Below are 19,275 nucleotides of genomic sequence, written 5' to 3'. Positions count from 1 at the left end.
TTCATATCACTGATTCTTTCCTCCATTTGGTCGACTCTGTTTCCCAAGCTTGTTATTTCATTTTTCAGCTCTTGCAGTGTGCTCTTTTTCTACAGAAACTCTATTTCATTCTTTTTGAGTGTTTCAATCTCCTTGCTAAAGAACTCATTCTGCTCATCTAGTTGTTTTTTCAGTTCTTGAAATTGTTGATATGATTCATCTCGGATCTCACTGAATTTTTTCAGAAGTGCCATCCTGAATTCTCTATCATTCAAGTTGCATATTTCTATGTCTGTAAGCTTATTTTATGGAGATTTTTCTCTTTCTTTCTGAGCTGCCTTGTCACTTGGTTGTTCATGGCGTTTAATGAACTATTTCTCTGCCTGGGCATTAATGAAAGTGTGTTCTGCTTTTTTTTCTTTTTTTTTCCAGAAAGATTTATTATATAATGGTCTCTAGCCTATTGCAAATAAGGTGTTTTTCTTTTGGTTTCTAGTAGGTGGTGTCTAAGCCTCTTGGATCTCTGCTTTATATAAAGTGTTGATGATGTCTTTTTTTCCTTATAGATGTTTAATCATGCTCGCTACCCTCAGTCTCAGTTTCTGTCAGTGTTAGTGACAGTTTCAGTAGCATTTGCTCAGATTCCTTTGGGGCTTCGCGGTGTTCCATCTCTGAGGGTATGCGGGGAGGGATCCTCTGGGTTGGGAGTTGAGACTGCGGCTCAGCCTCAGTTTTGTAACCACAGCTGGTAAAAATCAATTGTTGTTTCTCTGCCATCCCCACTTTTCTGCCGTCCCTGTTTCTCTGCCTTCTGCCCTGATGATTGGGCACTGCTGCCGGCCACGTGGAGCTCACAAGCACTTTCAGGCAGGGCTGTTCAGGGAAGTCATGCCGCACTTTCTCCCCTCCCCCTTCTCCTACAGGGAGCTCCGGCTGTGAGAGGCAGCTTCTTTGTTTCTCTCAGTCCACTGCCCAATACCCGAGGTTCTGACTTGTGGTAGCTCTTATGCTCAGATCCCATACTCAGACATGCTGGTGTGCAGTTTGGGTGTTTTTTGTTGAGTTTTAGATGTTCAGCTTATTGTTATTTCAAGGGGAGAGATCTGGGGACTGCCTCTCATGCTTAATCCCCGAATGTGGAAACTGGGAAGGCAGCTGTCATTGCTACAACTTGTGTTTGCTGATCCATCTATCAGTTGACTTTGCAGACAGGCCCTGGGTACTTGGTTGATATAGGCCCAGGCTGGGGAAACTGAGATCTAGGGAGAAATCCAACACTTTGTGCCTTGGGAGGCTACCAGTCTATGGGGAGGGCAGACACTCAGATAATAGTAGATATAATGAAGCATCTGTAGGGGGCCAGGTCACTAATGAACACAGAAATAGAGAGCAGGAAGGCAGGAAGTGTGGTTGGTGGGGTCACTAGAAGTAGTGTAGTATATCTTGGGGTGAGATATGAGGCTGTGGTGGGTCAGAACAAGGAGGTTTCTGAAATCCAGTTAGGTGCTAGATATTCTTATCTAGCAGTGGGCAGCTGGTGAAGGTCAGGGAATGACAAAGTCAGGTCCATGCACAAAACCACTGCTACTGGTGGGGGAGGTGAATAGGCGTGTCCTGGAAGCACAACATAAGGACTTAGCCCATCCACGGAAGAAAGACCCTTTCCAGATGTTTTGAGCACTGCTCATCTCTGCATCCGCAACTTATGTGTTACCTTTTCTGTCCGCTTGAACCATAGGGGGCGCTCATGCTCACCAGTAACCTAATTCCCTCCACAGTCAACACTCCAATTGCTCTTCAGCCTTTATCTGCTGCAGAAATTTAGAGTTACTCTCTGGAAGCCCCTAAGTGCCTGGGTCTGGGTACCCAGCCTGGCTCTTTCGTTCTGACAACATCAGCGTAAGACTGAATGCATTGACCCTGGAACCTCTGGGCCAACCAGGTGCATTGAAGCCTTAACCTCCCACCACCCCTCTCCTTGCCTTCTGTCTCTTGATCCTAGACTGAGTATGAGTATCTCTGTGAAAAGGTGCATGGATTCGTCTCCTAGAAACATAGGCTTCCAGCACTAAGGGCCTCTTGATGACCAGACCCATCTCCTGTTTTGCAAACCAGGGAAGGAAGACCCAGTGAGGAGGTCTCTTTCAAAGTGCATGGGCTTTGCCTGTTTGAATATCTGCACTTTGTTGTCCATTGAGGAGCCTGTATGATTTATGAGTGTCCATCATTAGCAGTGTTGATTTTTAACCTATTTCCCTGGCACAAAGTTCTGACACTTTTATGCTCGAATGAGAAGGGAATTACATGTGAAAATGATAATTCCTAGTTCTCCAATTGTTAATTATAGGACTTGTGGTGCCTTTGCACAATTTTTCCCTTTGGGCTAGTCATGAAAAAAGTTTTTTGGTGAGGTTTGCAATGACCTGCTTTGCCCACAGTGAAATTTAGCTAGTTGCAGCATTAAGACGTGGCTAAAAGCAGGGGATTTGCAGTTGGAACAAACCTGGCCCACCAGTTGGGTGAACGTGGATAAATTTGCTTTGCTTTGCTGGGATTCATGCTTTTCGTCTGTAAAATAAGGGTGATAGTTAATGACAGTTGATAGTAGCAGGGCCATTTATTGAGCATGGCCATGTGTTCAGGGCTTTCATTCCTGCTCCCTTGAATCTAACTCTATGAGACAGGAGTTCTCCTTATACCCATTTTACAGAATGAGAGACTGAGCTTTGTAGAAGTTAACCTGCTTAGGGTTACGCAGCTAACAAGTGGCAGCTTCATTCTAGTTGTGGAGGTAGAGAAGCAAATGGACAAATGAATATATAAAAAGTGATTGCAAGTAGTGATAAGGGCGTCGACCCAGGAAAGGAGGTAACAAGTGATGGGAGGTCCTGCTCTAGACAGAGGTTCACAGAGGAGGTGATGTTGAAGCAAAAGTCTGAGCCATGTGACTCTCTTGAGGGGAGGTCCAGGGTGGAAAAGCCAAAGGCCCTGAGCATGCTTAGCAATTTATGTGCAGGAAAAGGACCATTTTGATGGTTTCAAAACCTGGGTGTGTAGCAAGGTAATGTCTAGGAGTGGGTGTCAATGGGGGCACCCCAGGCTCCTTGGAACTATGTGTATATACATACCTGTGCACATGTGCAGGGAAGGATGCCCGGAGAGTTGATAATTGATAGCAAATTCAGAAGTGTTCATCTTGCAAAAAATTAAAGTCAAAAGGACAGAATTCTCATTGAAATGTGATGTCCTTTCTTTGATAAGTGTTTAGTGTAAGTACTCCACCAAGAGAACCTGAGCCCATAGGCCTCTGTAGATCATTACCTTAGCCCCTCACTCTGTCCTTGAGGATGTATGCATCTTAAAGCTATCACTAAGGCGAGAGTCCGTCTCCACACTGAGGTGGCATCTGGTTGGGGCACAGCTCCGGGTCCAGGACTGTGGGTGACAGCTGAGTGGTTATTAGCCTATACCTACAAGGACTTCATACTGTTGATAGATCCATATCCAGCTCCTATGAGGGTAAGAATATGGAAGGAGCTGATTGAAATCAGAGGCTGACTGATTGAAATCTGTCAGCATAGACCTCAGACCTCGTAGATAATGCAGAGATAAGATAGCATACTGCAGTGGAAGGCACATGTATTGGGCCAAAATTAATAAACTGATTTTTAAAAAAGAGTACACAGTTATCTACATATTCACCAGATTCACCAGCAGTGTGTATGCTGGAACATTCAAACTTTTGGATTTTTGCTAATCACATGGCTGAGACATAATATCATAGTGTAGTTTAAGTTCTTATCTTTGTTTTGAATATTTTAATTTCTATATGGTGTTTCATTTCTCATGTGTTTGAGATCATGATGCAGGTACAGAAGGAAACAGACATGCCCTCCCTACCTTTAATGAGCTCATAGCCTGATCAGGAGACAGATACCCAAACAAATAATTTCCTTGCAGTATGATGAGCAACATTTGAAGCCAGAACCAGAGACTGAGTTATTGGTCTGGAAGACTGGGTGTCACCTGGTGAGGGAGGAATTGGGGGCTGCTTGGAGGAAGGATTAGATGAAGGGCAGGGCAGCCTAGAGACAGGCTATTCTGAAGGTGAGACTAGGGAGAAATCAGGCAAGGACCAAGCTGGGAGAGCCCTAACTTCAGGGCAGAATGCTAACTCAGCCTTTCTTCTCAGGGCACCTGGCACTGTGGAATTATTTAATGCAGAGGAGACATGGTCAGATCTGTGTTTTAGGAAGGGACATCTGGAAGCTCTTAGAGGTTAGAGTGGAGGGACTAACAGGAAAGCAGATTGACAAATAACGACTTGGTAGTAACCTGAGTAAGACCGTCTAGAGCAGGAGATCAGCCAAGCGCTGGCAAGGAGTCACAGGGCAGGGCTGCAGGGCCCTCTTCTTCCTTGCACCCCAGCTGTGTCTCTAGAGGGAGGTGTCCTTGTATGGGGCAAGCCACATTTTTCTACAGATGCTATCCCTCCCTCTGCTATAGAATAGGAATGATCCCCTTTTCCACAGACCCTAAGCACTGCCATCATCCATGCAGGAACCCCTGGGACCTCAGCACAACAATCACCCTAGCCTGGGAAAGCAGATGAGAGCTTTTAATTAAAAAATGATTTTAATTCATTCTTTGGTTATCAGGTACTCTCAGGACTTAATGTTCATTCTTTCATTCAACAAATAATGATTGAGCACCTAGTATGTCCCAGGCACTGTTCTGGGTGCTGGCAACAAAATGGGTAGAAAGGCCAGTCCCCTGAAGCTTATATATACATTGTAGAAAGTGAGGGAAATGCAGTAGAGTAAAAAATAAAGGAAACAAACAATAATTATGCCATCGAGGACACATAGTTTGTGTTTTCCTTGGTCATCTGATGTATTTCCTCTTAGGATTAAAGTTTTTTGCTTTTTAACACAACATGGTTGTGATCAAACTGTATAGTCAGTTTTGTGCCCAGCTATTTGTAAATACTACCTTAGGGACCTGCCCAGGTCCCTGTAGATGTACCATTTACTTAAGCAGCCCTGGTGATTTGCTGTAGGACATAACAGTGTGGAGAACATTTCTTTGTGCATGAACTTGTTTCTCTTCTTCCTATTCTGTCCTTAGGTTAGATTCCAGAGGCGGGTTCTGGTTCCAGGGGCTGTGGGTATTTTCAGGGCTTATGCTGGATTGTTTTATGAAAGAGGCAGATTAATTTATGCTCACTTCTCCCCAGCAGTATATCAGAAAGGAGGATAGAATTCTCCCCAGAGTACTCTTGCACCAAGACCCCAGGGAGCATTGCAGACACACTGACTTCCAGAGGAACAGCGTCTTTCGTGACCTGCAGGCGGCAGGGCAGGGCCTCCAACATGCGCCTCTCAGAGGAAGGCTGACTTTTCTCTTTTTTTTTTCCATAGGCTGTAGATCCCTCTTCTGTTGCTTTGGTGACCCTTGGCTCCTCAAAGGAGATGCTGTTCGAAGAAGGTCCCAGACCCTGGGTTCTCGAGCCATCCAAGTTCTTCCGGAACGTCACCTCTGAGGATACACACAGCATCAGTCTGGCTTTCTTTGGGCCCCCTGCCTCCCGAAATTATCAGCAACACTGGATAATTGTGACTTGCCTGGCCTTGGGTGAACAGGTAAGAGGGCAGCCATCCCCAGGCCCACCTTGCCCAGAGGGAAGGGTAGAAAGTTACATTCTTTGAGTGTCCTGTACTCACAGCATCATTTTATTTAATCTTCAAAGTACCCTGAAAGTTAGCTGCTGCTGCTGTGGTACCCATTTCACAGACAGGGGAACTGAGGCTCAGTGAAGTGGAATGACTTAGTGAATACAAGCAGGCCAAGCAAGGTGTGGCAGTGGGACCCCTGACCCCCATTCACGCCTGTTTTGATAGAGCTAGTCATTCCTGGCTCCCTTTCTCCAGGCTTCAGCATTCCCTACCACCAAATTAGGGGGTGAAATAAGATCAAGGGTCACAAAGTCAAATTCCTCCATGGCAGGCAGGTATTATAAATGAGTAAGACCTCAGACCCAGCTTGACAGTTCTTTTTGGTGTTTTAGAATAAGCTGGGAATCCTAATATTTTTTTCTATGAAATCTCTCAATTTTTGTTTTTTTCAATGCTGAAAACCAAAAAATTAGGGAACTGGGTGGACTGAGCGAAACGTGTCTGTGACCTGAACAACCTCAGGGCTGGAGTCGGCTGAATTGAGGGGCAGCTTGCAGTTCAGGTGCTCTGTTCTTGGCAGTCTCTAGGCTCAGGGCCCTCATTTTGCTCATAGTAGGAGTATACCCCTTCATTCTCAGGGTACCCCAAAGCTGGGAAACTGAAAGCAAGGTGAGAGGCGAGCATGAATCCAGAAAGATAGGAGAGAGCCCATTTCTTTGGGGGAAGTGAAGAATATCCTTACATGTTTACTAGTGCAAAGAATATCAATTGATGTTAAAACACATACACACATGCCACCAAGGTGCCCTTGTGAAGCTGGCCACACTGAGACTAGGTGTGAGCAGAAAAGATACACAGTGAAAGGCCACACTTCCCACTGGCTTTGTGTGTGTATTTTTGTTTTTTGTTTTTTTTAAACAAAGAATAAGAAAAACAAATGCACAATAATAAATAATACTATGATGAGGATAAACTTAGTTAAGAATTAAGTTAGAGAAGTTTCTTACCCTGGTTTAGCTTGGTCACCTGCGTCCCTCACAGGCTATTGGAATTGGACCCTTTAGGGCCCCTCCCATTCCAACGCTCTGTGACTTACTTCCTTAAGATGTCAGTTTGGAGGCAGAAACCCTGCAGGTCAGCGTGGAAACTGCCTTTTGTCCTGCCTCATAGTAAGGGCAAGAGGCTTCTGGACTGGACCATTCCTTCCTACAGAAAATGTGTGACATTGAGGGGGCCAGGGTACTTCCCTTGGAATGGGCCATGAAACCTCACCCTTTGTAATCCCTTTTCTGGTCCATCTCTAAAGGTCTCAGTCTGTTAGCAAGCACTCTCTTACATATGCACCTCATTGTGATGAATGTTTTCAAGTCAATATGGATTCTTCATTTAAAACCCACAAACTTGTGCGTTTGCTCATGTGACCATAGGGTTTTTCATAGAGTGCTGGGAATCCACATGGCACCACTGATCCAGCTCCTCTCTGGGCCAAAGGAGTAGGCAGTGGTTCTGGCCGATGTTTGCAGAGGGCACTAGGGTCCCGTTAGGTCTCCTTTATGTTTAGAGAATGCTCTCCCATGCATGTCACTGGACCTTCGTAACCCCCCTGTGAGATAGATATATATATATATATATATATATATATATATATATATAATCATCATTATTCCCATTCTGCAGAAAAGAAAACTGAGTCCCAGGGAGCTGGGTGGTGGAGGTGAGGCTCATAGTGAATGGAGCAGAGCCTCAAACTCGGGGGTGTCTGACTGTTCCTTCTGCCCTGCCAGGTCATTGCCCTCTCGGTGGGGAACAAGCCCAGCATCACCAACCCCTTCCCTGCATTGGAGCCTGCTGTGGTGAAGTTTGTATGTGCCCCACCCTCTAGGCTCACCCTGATGCCCATCTACGCCAGTCCTCAGCTGGACCTGTCATGTCCACTGTTGCAGCAGAATAAGCAGGTGGTGAGTGAGCATTTCTCAATGATGACTTGGTGCTGTGCCACCTTGATCTCCACACTCAGTCATCCCTGCATGGTGGGTGCTTTTGTCTCAATTTTACATATGTGGTTCCCAAGACCTGGAGAGGTGACCAGACTCACCAGTCACAGCCACTACTGACAGCGCCAGGTAAAAGTGCAGCGTCTCTGATTCCAGGTTCAGCTTCCTCTCTCTGTATGGCACTTGGCATTTATAAAAATCTCATTGTTTTCTTCTGTGACTTGAGGATATTAAGGTGGGGGCTTATCAATGGGCAGTATGTTTGTGTTCAGAGTGGAGGCTGCTGAGACGAGGTGACGAACTGCAGCATCCTTCACGGGGGTAGGAGACACGGGGGCCATGTTTTGAACATAAATGTGGGGAGAGGGAAAAAAGTCATTTGGGGGTAAGGTGAAACCCACAGGTCTAGTTCTGTTGGGCTTGCAGCCAACCAACTGTCCACCCCTAAGACACTCGGAGACCAGATGACTGAAGGTGAAGGATTTGGAAGCCCTCCTATTCAGGTTCAGGGGTACAAACATGCTTCTGGCTGGCCCCAACCTCTTCTCAGAGTTGGAGACTAGGTTTCTTTTCACTCATTCCTTCAACATGTATTTGTTGAGCACCTCCACTGTGCCAGGCACAGTTCTAGGTTCTGGAATACAAAGTAATCAGGACAAGTGAGGCACCTGCCCCACAGAGGTGACAGAAGGCCCATAGAGAGACAGATGGATCAGAGGATGGAAAGTGTTGTGGAGGAAGTGAAATAGGGAGCAAGACAGCTACTGGTGGAGGCCATTGCAAATGGAGCTGGGAAAGGCGTCTGAGTGGAGGACACATACTACTTCAGGCCCCTTGGCCGAGGAGAGCTGAGGTAAGGGTACCACAGGCAGGGAGAAGAGCAAGGGTCTCTGTGTCCTGTACCCACACAGTAATCAGAACAGTCGTGTGTGCCAGAAACTTTCATCTCTGTGCCTCAGATTCCCTATCACCAGGACCATCTGCGGGGCCAGGGTCTTTGTACCTCTTTTACTGGTTTGCCCACAAGGCTCAGAGGTGGGCACGGTTTTCCCGGATCTGCCCAACTCTAAGCTCAGTGCTTCCTTGGTGGCCCCTAAAGCTGCTTCCCTTCTCCCAACACTGCATGTAGCAGCACTTTGCCTTGATGGCCCCCGCCGAGAGCCTTGTGTCTCCTGGAGCCATTAGGAGCGGAACCCTCTCAGCTCTCTGCAGTTCTCCAGAGAATGCTCAGTGCATATCCTCTGCATGTCTAATGGAACCTTTCTGTCAGCAGCCTCTCTCACCCCCAGCAGTGAGATTTGGGAATTGGCTCTCCACTGGGTGAAGGACAGGGCAGCTTTGTATTATGTCAGAATGCATCTTTTTGAAGCTCTAGAGAAGACTCTGCCATCTGGCACATGACTCAGCCTCTATGTCCCCTGCAGGTTTAGTTTAACTTTTACTCCTTTTGCTCTTGCAGTCGATGGGTGGGCTTCTGCCTTCTCCCAGGTTTTATTAATCACTCAACTCTGGGACACATGGATGTATGATTCCCTCTACTGCCCCCAGTGTGCGTCCAGTAAGGGTTGGTGCCTCAGTGGCATTGGCTAAAAATGAGGATTCTTTGTGCTCAGCCTCAAAGACCTAACCCCACAGGGACTAGGTAAGGAATATCCCACCTTTGTTCTCTCTTGCCAGGTAAGGAAAACTGGGCTTAGAGCCCCAAGAAGCCAGCATTCACCCCTAGCTCTGGCCTGGGTGTTTGTGGCATGGAACAGGTGACCATCTTTCCCAAGCTGAAAATCTGTGTGTATTCAGGAAAAGACATTTTTATTTCCCTGACTTTGAGAACTATTGAGATGAATGTCCTGAAAGTTTTATATATTAAATCACTTTTATGTATTTAGCAAATTATTCCTTGTGGAAAGAATAAAAATAATAAGTCTGGACTCTTCTGGAAAACCCTGCCTGCTGGGTCTACTGTGTGCAAGGCTGGGAGCTGGATTGCAGCTTGAGTCCATAGGCTGAGTGTTAGGGGCCAAGCCCTTCCACACATGCGAGCTGGCCTCCTTTGAATGATCGATCATGGGATGACAGTGCCTCCTAGAGTTGTTGCAGGAGAAAAATGTGACTAGACATAAGGCATTCAGAATGGTAAATGTTAATACTTTTCCAATTATTCTCTGCTTCTATACTACCAGTGGCATTCCACTCACCCAGAGGAAAAGCCAAATCCCCTTATGTGCCCTGTGGGGCCTTGATTCCTGCCCCCATCACTCTTTTCCTCCCACCCATTCCATTTGTGCTTGGAAGCCCTGTCATCCACAAGCGCGCTTGACTGTGCCCTGCTTGGGTCTCTGACCTGCCGTTGCCTATAGCTTGAATCCTCTCCCCTCCCACAGTCCCATGCCTTCCAATTTTGCCTCCTTCAGTTCTTTATTCGAATGTTACCTTCTCAGTGGGAGCTTCTCTAGCCTTCAGACCTTATCTGAAGATTTTTCCCCCCAGCATTTCATATTTCAGTACCTTTCTTCCCTACTCCAAGCACTGAACATTATCGAATGCTGTAGAATTTACACATTTATTTTTTTCTTTGTGAGTCTCCAGAACAGCCTAGCTCATTATGGTGAGAGCTCAGTAAATGTGATGGATGAATGAGTGTGCAAATGAACTCACTGTGTCTGTGTCCCTCTTGTTTTTTGTTCTTGACTCTTACTGGCTCAAATGCCTGCAGAAGCCAAGTGGGGGCACTGCTGAAAAAAGGGTATGGAGGGGGATGGTGCAGATCTGGAGAGAGGTACCCCTCCAAAGGACAGCCTGCTCTACTTAGCTCCAGCCCATTCAGCACCAGGCAGACCAAAACTCATTTTCAAAGAAAAAAATAATCAGGTTTACCTGTATCTTCTCTGTCCTTAAATGTCGGCTACTTGCCAAGCAAGCTAGGTCTGGCTGTCTATTGTTGCGACCCCTGGGTAGCCCAGGGTTCTCTCTTGACTGAAAGCTTGCATGTATAGATCCATTCGCCATGAAAGAATGGACCTCAAACATGAAATTACTGTGTGATACGTCAATCCTGGGGTTCCGGAGCTGAGAGCCAATCAGGCATGGGCCCTGTGATTTATGATCTCACTAGGGGACCTTGAGAAAGCTATATCCCTGCCACACGTCCTGGGTGCAGTATCAATTTAATTTTACACCTCTTCGAAGCCAGAGACTGCCCAAGACATGTTTGCGGAGTAAATTATTGGTGAGGCCAGACACTAGAATGGAGCTGACCAGTTGGAATGACAAAGTGGAACCAGGATATGGCCTGATCCTGGTCCTCTGAGCAGATCATCCAATGTTCAGGTCCTAGCAGTTGAGCACCAGTTGCGTGCCAGGAGACTGAATAGCCAACAGGGTTTTGGAGCTCCAGGGAGAGGCTGCACACTGTCAGGGGAGGACTGTGTGCTTTAAAATCAGGCTTGCAGAGTTCCACCCATAAATCTGTGTAACCTCGGGCAAGTTACTAAGATCTGTGAGCCTCAGCCTCCCCATTTGTAAATTGGGGGTAATATTGTTGCCTAAAATAGCCATTGGGAGGATTCAGTATGCTTTCAAGTGTGCATTAACACAGTGTTAATGTCCTTATCTGGGAGAGCAGGAGGAAGGAAAGAATATTAGTGTTCTACCTAGGACTGCATCTGGGGGAAGGAGTGGGGCATCCAGAACATGCCCACAGTCATAGCTTCTGACTTGCGTCCAGAATACTTATAAAATCCTTTTTTAAGTATCCCCAGATGGTTGTGCTGACCTTCATTTAGAATCTGCAACATGCTTTGGTCCAGTGTTTTCTGGGGGCAAGAGAGCTAGGACTGGGGTAGGAGTCATCCTGGGGAAGGTGGAGAGTTTGGGGTCTGCATCAGTCAGGACAAGCGAGGTGAGGCTGCAGTAATAAGGAACCTCAAGTCCCAGTGGCCTCACACAGCACAGGCTCACTTCTGCTCACACCACCTACGCATCTGGGTAGACTGGAGGACCTTGCTTTGTGTCATTGTTATCTTCTTTCCAAGACTAGATGATGAGCATCTGCCAAGTTGAACATGGCCAAGGACCACTGTGGAGACAAGGAGAGCATGGCAGATCATGTTCTGGCTATTAAAGCATTTGTCTCCTGGAATTGTTTCAAGTTACTTGTCACATTTCACTGGCTGAAAGTGAGTGGCATGGTCAGTCCTAACGACAAGAACCAGAGAAGTACAGTCCTTCCTTCTGGACCTATGCCTGATGGAGGACTGGATACATTTGTGAACATTGCTAAGGAATGCCCTGTTTCCTTTTTGCGCATGAATTCCAATGAGCCAAGCTCTTTTAAATTATCTCACATGAGCCTTTTTAAAAACAGAATTTTGTGAGGTGGATTCTGTTGTGATTCCCATTTCACAGTGGGAGAAACTAAGGTTTCAAGAAGTTGGCAGCTTGCCTGGGTGGAAAGAGGCAGAGCTAATAAGGTTTGAGTGTAAGCTGTGGGACCCAGATATCTAGGTGCTTGAGGCCTCAGCTTCACTGCCCCTCTATCTGCCCCTATGCCGTTCAGGCTTGGAGGGAAAGGGATGGAACGGCATCTGGAGAGATGAGGCTAATTCAGCATGGGTTCTGTGGTACGGGTTTGCTCAGGGAGCTAGTGGTGAGGATAGGTAGTAGGAATTCAGGGTTTGGAACTAAATCCTAATGGTGTGCCATTCAGCTCTTGAGTTGCCTTTGATAGTTCCTTCCCTTCCCTGGGACTCTATTTCCTCATCCTTAATATGTGGATGATAGCTCCCACATCACTGGGATGTTTAGGAGCAGGTGAGAACTTGGCTCTGAAAGGAGATTTGCAAACCAAGTGGCTCTGGGACATTTTGGGGGTTGTAATTGGCATTCTTGTTAAACCACTAGGGGGCACATCCTGGAGGAGCTGAGGTGTGTGGGAGTCAGGGAGGAGCTGGCAAGGATTTGGAAAGATGAGGGCTGAGAGGAAGGAGAGCAGCCTGCTAGGGTAGGGAGATTTAGGGTAGTTGACACTTTGGGCCAGATCCTTCCTTCTCCTGGGGTTCTGCTGTGCATTGTAGGGTATTTAGCAGCACTCTTGACCTCTACCCACTAGATGCCAGTTGCACCCATTGCAGTTTGACAGTCAAAAATGCTTCTAGACATTGCTAAAGCCCTTTTGCCCCCATCGAAGACCATAGGCTAGAGTAAGAGGCCAGGTTGCATAGGGCTGTGAACACCTTGACCGCAGGCAGTAATAAGGATTGGTTAGTGACTCGTCCCCAGTCCCTTATCAGGACCCCCATGAGCCCACAAGGCAGTTGGCCGGGTTTGGGGTGTACCATGTGGTCAGGAGTGGCTGTGCCAGTATGGTGTTCTCTTTTCACTCAATGTGAACATCGTGTCCAGTGTGGTCTGGGTGTGGCCGTGGCACCTGATCTTGACTCCTTGCAGGTTCCAGTCTCCAGCCACCGAAACCCCGTGCTAGACCTGGCTGCCTATGACCAGCAGGGCCGCAGATTTAACAATTTCAGCTCTCTGAGCATCCAGTGGGAATCTACCAGGCCTTTGCTGGCCAGCATTGAGCTTGACCTGCCCATGCAGCTGGTGTCCCAGGATGATGGGAGCGGCCAGAAGAAGCTGCACGGTGAGCTGGGGTAGTGAGCTGGTTGGCCCAGGGCAGGAGCTTGGAGAGCAGTGAAACCTGACAGATAAGAGGTGTGCTGAGGAGTGCTGGCACTGTTGGGAGCTGTTATCTGGGACTCCTCTTTATCCAGGACAAAAATTTAGCATTATGAGCTCACTGCTCTCCTTTAATTCTGCACAGACATTCTGTGAGGTAGAAACTAGAATCCCTGTTTTCAGGGCACATCACAGGTCATCCTCAAGTCCCAGGTTATATATAGATCAGCCTGGCTCCAGGACTGTGCCCCTCTGAGCCACACTGCCTTCACAAACACCTCAATAGCCAAGAGTTGAGTCTGTCTTCTCCAGCTTGTCTAAGCTGCTTCATGGAACATTAACTCTATTGGTACATACAGTTTAAACAAACCCAGTTATGTACTTTTAGGACCGTGGGAGATTTGAAACTGCAAATCAGAAGGAGGGAGGGGCTGCTTCACAGGCAGCAATGAGACAAAAATATGACATGGGTTTCCCTCTTCCTGGACTTAGGTTTGCAGGCCATTTCTGTTCACAAGGCATCGGGAACCACAGCCATCTCTGCCACTGTGACTGGCTACCAGCAGTCCCACCTCGATGCAGCCAGAGCAAAGCAGCCGGTATTTCCCAGGGCCTACTGGTGGTGGGGAATCCTCCTGCTTCTTCCCGCATTCTCCTGGTTTCCTAGTGTCCTGAGCCTGCTCCGTAGGCCATGCCTTCAGTTCCCTAACCCCTCCCTGAATAGGGTGTGGTGAGCTCACCTGAATTGGTGAGCCTCCTCCCTGGCCTCCTGCCTCTTGTCTCCCCCACCTCATATATCCTGCACTCAGGTGACTGGAGACATCCATTGCTACCTCTCAGCTCTGGCATGCAGCTTTGGGAGCTCTCAGACCTTTGGGTAAAGCCATCCTCATTGTCATTCAGGGCTTGTGCATCCAGCCTCTTCTTCAATGGTCCTGACTTATGGACCCCACCTGGCATACCCATGCCTTTGAACCCTCAGTTCCTGCTTCCTAGAATGCCATCCTCTCCTTTTACTTTTCTCTACCAGCTGGCCTCCTGTCCTTTTAGTCCCATCCATAACACCTGCACCTCTGCGGAGAGTTCCCTGAACCCTGGGCACAGAGCAGCTTCTTTTGCCCCAGGTCTCAGGGCCCCTTGTGCTCCCCACTCATGGTGCAGGCCACCCCCCTCCACAAATACAATGTTGCTGCCATGCATACACATATGGTCCACCTACTGGGCCATACCTCCTCAACCCAGCATCTTATGGGGGCCCAGGCAGAGGTGCTGCCAGTAGATGGCAGATGGGTACATGTGAGGTAAGTGGGAAGGGTTCTCCCAGAATCATCCTGCCTAGATAACACCCACCCCTTGCACACAGCATTGCAGCTGGCTGTTTGTTGTGTTTTCTCCATTTTCCAGGTGTGCATGTGAATTGTCCATTGCATGGTGCCTGGCAGGAAGGATGAGGGCACCTGCCTTGGCAGGATTATAAGATGGGATGTGGCTTCTCAGTTGGGTTGGCATGATGAGTTCATTGGAGCTTGTGTCTTAGACATAACAAGTACCCTGGGGTGACATGAGGAGCTGGGGCCTCTGGGCCTACTTTTCCTGTGAGGCGGCCCATGGGCTGCTTAGGGTTGGCCTGTTGCCTCCTGGATCTGATGTGCTGGCCTTACCCCTTCAGTACGACCCTCTCGTGCCTGTGTCGGCCTCCATAGAACTCATCCTGGTGGAAGATGTGAGGGTGAGTCCAGAAGAGGTGACCATCTACAACCACCCTGAAGTGCAGGTACAGCCCTTTCCCTGCCACCTTGCCTCCCGGACACGACCCATCGAGTTGGTGGCCCTTGCCTCTGACACCTAGCCTGACCCTCCTTACAGGTGGAACTGCACATCAGAGAAGGTTCTGGCTACTTCTTTCTCAACACCAGCACCACAGATGTTGTCAAGGTGACCTACCAGGAGGCTAGGGGCAGTGCCATGGTGAGTGTGGGCCCTATCTCCATGATCTGAGAGGTTCATGGATTGATCACTTCAAAAGCTGGCACTTAATCACATCAGCTGCAATTAGTGAGGTCTTTAGATTTTTTGATTTCATTGTTGTGTAACTTCACCCATTTGCCTGCTATCTTTGTGATTTTTATTCCAGCTCCACAAACTACCCACACTGTTAGCTAATGATTTCCTTTCAATCAGTCTTTAACTAAGATTAAAATATTATTACATAAGTAGCACTGTAACAACCATAAAGTTGCTTTTAAAAGGTGTATCAGCTTTTTTTCCATGTTCCTTTCTTGATCCTCTCCCTATGCTAATTTGACATCTTTGTCCATGGTATGGAAGAATTTAGCATTCCACTTTTAAAAATTATTTTACCCTGTTTTGCCCCCATGTTGCTGTATAGGCTGGCTGGTTATTTTTATGCAATAATTTGTACTTAGCCATTCTCTCCTAGTTGAGCATTTAGGTTGTTTAAATCTTTTTGTTTTTTAAAAAACAGCCCTACACTTATAGCAAAGAGTAAAAAGAATAAAAGCAAACAAACACCAATATTCTCAATGCCTGTATATCTGCACAATGAGTTATTATGCAGTCATGAAAACGGAACTTTCTTTAAAAGGAAACTCTTGCTACCAAATGTGTCAAACCACTATCATAAGTCATAAAGGCAGGCGGCCAAAAACAAAAATACAGCAGTGACATCCATGCAGTGCCATTAAATTGCAATTGTAGTGTTGCTGGACTGCTCTCAGCCTGAGACCTGCTTTCTCTTCATTCAGAAGTGATTTCCAAGTGTGTGGGGAGGGACATAGTTGTACCACACCAAAATGAGTCTTTCTCCTGGACTTGAAAGAGGGTGAGGTTGAGTCAGTGTCGTGTGTGGTGGGGATTCAGATAGTGCAGCAAGGCAGGACAGGTTAGGGCCTTACGCTGACCACGAGCTGTCTGCATTCCTGGCTTTTAGCGTTGCCCTGTTCCCGTAGGGAGCCCTCACAGGCTAGCAACAGCGTAGAATTAACTTCCTAATTCCAGAGAAGGCTAAAATCGGAGCTAACCTTCACAGAGACTTAATCCCCAAATTTCTTTTCAGAAAGACACCCAGGCTACCCCGTCCATGGTTATATAGTAAGTTTGCAGTCTAGTTAGAAATCAAGCATATGTCACCTCAGTCTCTGCAGTGTATTTCCAACTATATCTCTCTGCAAGTCCATTTCTACATCTGTATCCGCTAACTATTGACACAGAGGTCACAAAATCAGTTGCCTCTGGGGTGGAACAGATGTAAAATAAATGAAAGAAATGAGCAGGGTGTGTGCAAAATGGTCCTTTTGAAGGAGAGAAAAAAGAAGGAGAAAAAGCCTCTATGCCATCCCCCGCGTGGGGCTATTAGCAGTTGGTACAATGTGTAATTTCTTCATGTTGTGCAGGACGTACCAGCTCCTGATGGCAGTAACATTTTCAGGAGGGTCAGATTGGATCCTCACATTATGTTCTCAAAGAAAGCTTTTGTTTCTTTCTCATTTTTAAATGAGAGCTCTCTGGGGGAAATGTAGTAAGCCAAGGTGAATCGTCCTCAATAAAACTGGAGACGTAGTGCTCCCAGACCCCACTCCTCAGCCTATATTTAACATCAGACCGACATGGTGATGGCTCAAATTACATTGCCATCATTTTAGAGTACAGATGTTATTTCCACTTTGGGACTCTTATTAATCCATTTTAAGTCATTGTGTGGAGTAACCCAGGCACACTTCCTCTTTGTTGATGTGCCTTGGAGCTCAATGATACTGGCAGTTTTCAGTTTAGCCAAGCTTGCTAAGCTTTCATGCCCCCAACTAACTGTGGGCTTGGGCCGGTCTCAGCTCTGGCCTTTTCATGCCAGCCCGGCCTCTTCTTGCCTGACAGTTCTGATTCCTAGAGGCGTTGGCTCTGGGAAGTGGCAGAGTGTGGTAAAAGGATCCCTAAACTGAGATCCCAGGCACCTGAGTTCCCTTTCCAGAGCTGCCCCTTCAGGGTTGTGTTCTCATCCTGCGCGAGCCTCAGTTTCCCCATATGTACATTGAAGGGGTTGGACCAGAATCAGCCCTTCCTAGACTGAATTAGACTAACTAGACTGCAAACTTACTATATAACCATGGACGGGGTAGCCTGGGTGTCTTTCTGAAAAGAAATTTGGGGATTAAGTCTCTGTGAAGGTTAGCTCCGATTTTAGCCTTCTCTGGAATTAGGAAGTTAATTCTACGCTGTTGCTAGCCTGTGAGGACTCCCTACGGGAACAGGGCAACGCTAAAAGCCAGGAATGCAGACAGCTCGTGGTCAGCGTAAGGCCCTAACCTGTCCTGCCTTGCTGCACTATCTGAATCCCCACCACACACGACACTGACTCAACCTCACCCTCTTTCAAGTCCAGGAGAAAGACTCATTTTGGTACAACTATGTCCCTCCCCACACACTTGGAAATCACTTCTGAATGAAGAGAAAGCAGGTCTCAGGCTGAAATTCTAGTTTTGCAAACACTGAACTGATAAGTGTGCATATTACCCTGCCCTCCCCCTTCCCCCAATGAATGTAGGACCACAAACTGAAGGCAACAAAACCAGGGCCAGATAGAGATGGGAGGCAGCCCACTGGGCTCACCTACTAGCTCCATGATTCTCCCCTGCCTGTCCTGCCTCCCAGACCACCCAATTGAGATACACACCTAAGCAGTATGCCAAGTTGCTGAAAATCCATCTGCAGCATGAGAGGGCGATTATGATGTAGTATAAGGAGAAATTCTTTTGAGGTAGGATCCATGGATGTGGTTAGAAAGAGAAGAAGGCTTAAGAAGGGGGTTCTTTGACAATAAAAAACGGGAAAACAATTCAGATGTGTTCATTCACTCAGAACATTTTACGAGGTTTCTGCTTCAAACAGAGCTAAAGTAAAAATTAACGTAGAGATGAATGAGACTCAAAGAGATTATACTCTGCTTCTATGGTCTGTTCCCAGGTTCTGTGATTTTGTGAGTTCATGTTGAGGCTGCTAAGTGAGGAGCAGCTGTCTCATGCTCTACCAGCTTGTGACTTGCTGGATGCTTTTCTATTACTGAATCTGCAGAGACAGGTGGCCTGAACAGGAGATATGGAATCCTAGATTTGAATCCTTATTTTACCTCCCACTTGCTTTGTGTCCCAAGGCTGCTCACTATCCCCCTTTGAGCAGCTTCCATTTTCTTCTCTTTGTAAAATGTACAAGTTGAAATAAATGCTTTCTGAGATCCATCCCAGCACATTTCAAGTCTATCCCCTGGCTGGCAATAGGGGCTCATGATGAGGGGTGGGCAGGACAACATTTGGGTTAGGGTTTTCCTTGTCCACTACTTCTGAGCCCTGGCTTGGAGGTCTCTGGGAGATGGTGTCCCTTGGGGGATAGGCTGATGCTGTGAGCAGCTATAACTGAACCCACCTCTGATCCTGCAGGTGCACCCTTTGCTCCCGGGCACATCTACCATCATGATCCATGACTTGTGCCTTGCCTTCCCAGCCCCGGCAAAGGCTGATGTTCATGTCTCAGACATTCAGGAGCTGTATGTCCGCGTGGTAGACAAGGTCAGTTTCATCTTCCTGTTGTGTCTCCCTCTCTGCTGATTCACAGAAACTAGGAAAATGTCATGTCTGCGGGAGATATTTTTCTCCTGTTCACAGATTTTTCTCTTGGTTTCTGTGTCCCTCAACTCTCCTTCTGAGTTGCTGTGAGCTTGCAGTGCTGTCTTTCATCTCCGCTGTTTTGTGTACATGATGCAGAATAACCTCTGAGGTTGTCCTTCAGCCCAGTTGACATCAATAAAGTTTGGCTGTAAATCCTTCTTGGAGTTATCTCCTCATCAGCTCTGACTTGGTAATTTCTATCTCTAGCTGGTGTTGGTTAGTAACCAGTCAGGCACACACCTTGCTGAACATGAGTTTTTCTCCCTACTGTGCAGGTTT

The 19,275-nt window shown here is 47.1% G+C and overlaps 1 protein-coding gene across 5 annotated transcripts in view; it reads left to right on the top strand.

Annotated features, from left to right (window-relative positions):
• The window catches only part of NUP210 (nucleoporin 210), a 96,439-nt gene that overhangs the window by 46,279 nt on the left and 30,885 nt on the right, over positions 1–19,275 (top strand). For all 5 annotated transcript variants that reach the window (XR_005658146.1, XR_005658147.1, XM_039886584.1 and 2 more), the window contains 7 exons: positions 5,400–5,621; positions 7,439–7,612; positions 13,094–13,286; positions 13,814–13,920; positions 14,991–15,095; positions 15,188–15,289; positions 18,769–18,897. Coding sequence is in view for 3 of the 5 variants with exons in the window: in XM_039886584.1 (XP_039742518.1) it covers positions 5,400–5,621; positions 7,439–7,612; positions 13,094–13,286; positions 13,814–13,920; positions 14,991–15,095; positions 15,188–15,289; positions 18,769–18,897 (1,032 nt within the window). In the remaining 2 variants the exon portion in view is untranslated. The remainder of the gene's footprint in view (positions 1–5,399; positions 5,622–7,438; positions 7,613–13,093; positions 13,287–13,813; positions 13,921–14,990; positions 15,096–15,187; positions 15,290–18,768; positions 18,898–19,275) is intronic.

This window comes from Pteropus medius, unplaced genomic scaffold (genome assembly GCF_902729225.1).
Source record: "Pteropus medius unplaced genomic scaffold, Ma_sr-lr_union100, whole genome shotgun sequence".
NCBI lineage: Eukaryota > Metazoa > Chordata > Mammalia > Chiroptera > Pteropodidae > Pteropus > Pteropus medius.
Note: the sequence above shows the minus strand (reverse complement) of the source record. Positions and strands in the feature narration are given on the sequence as shown.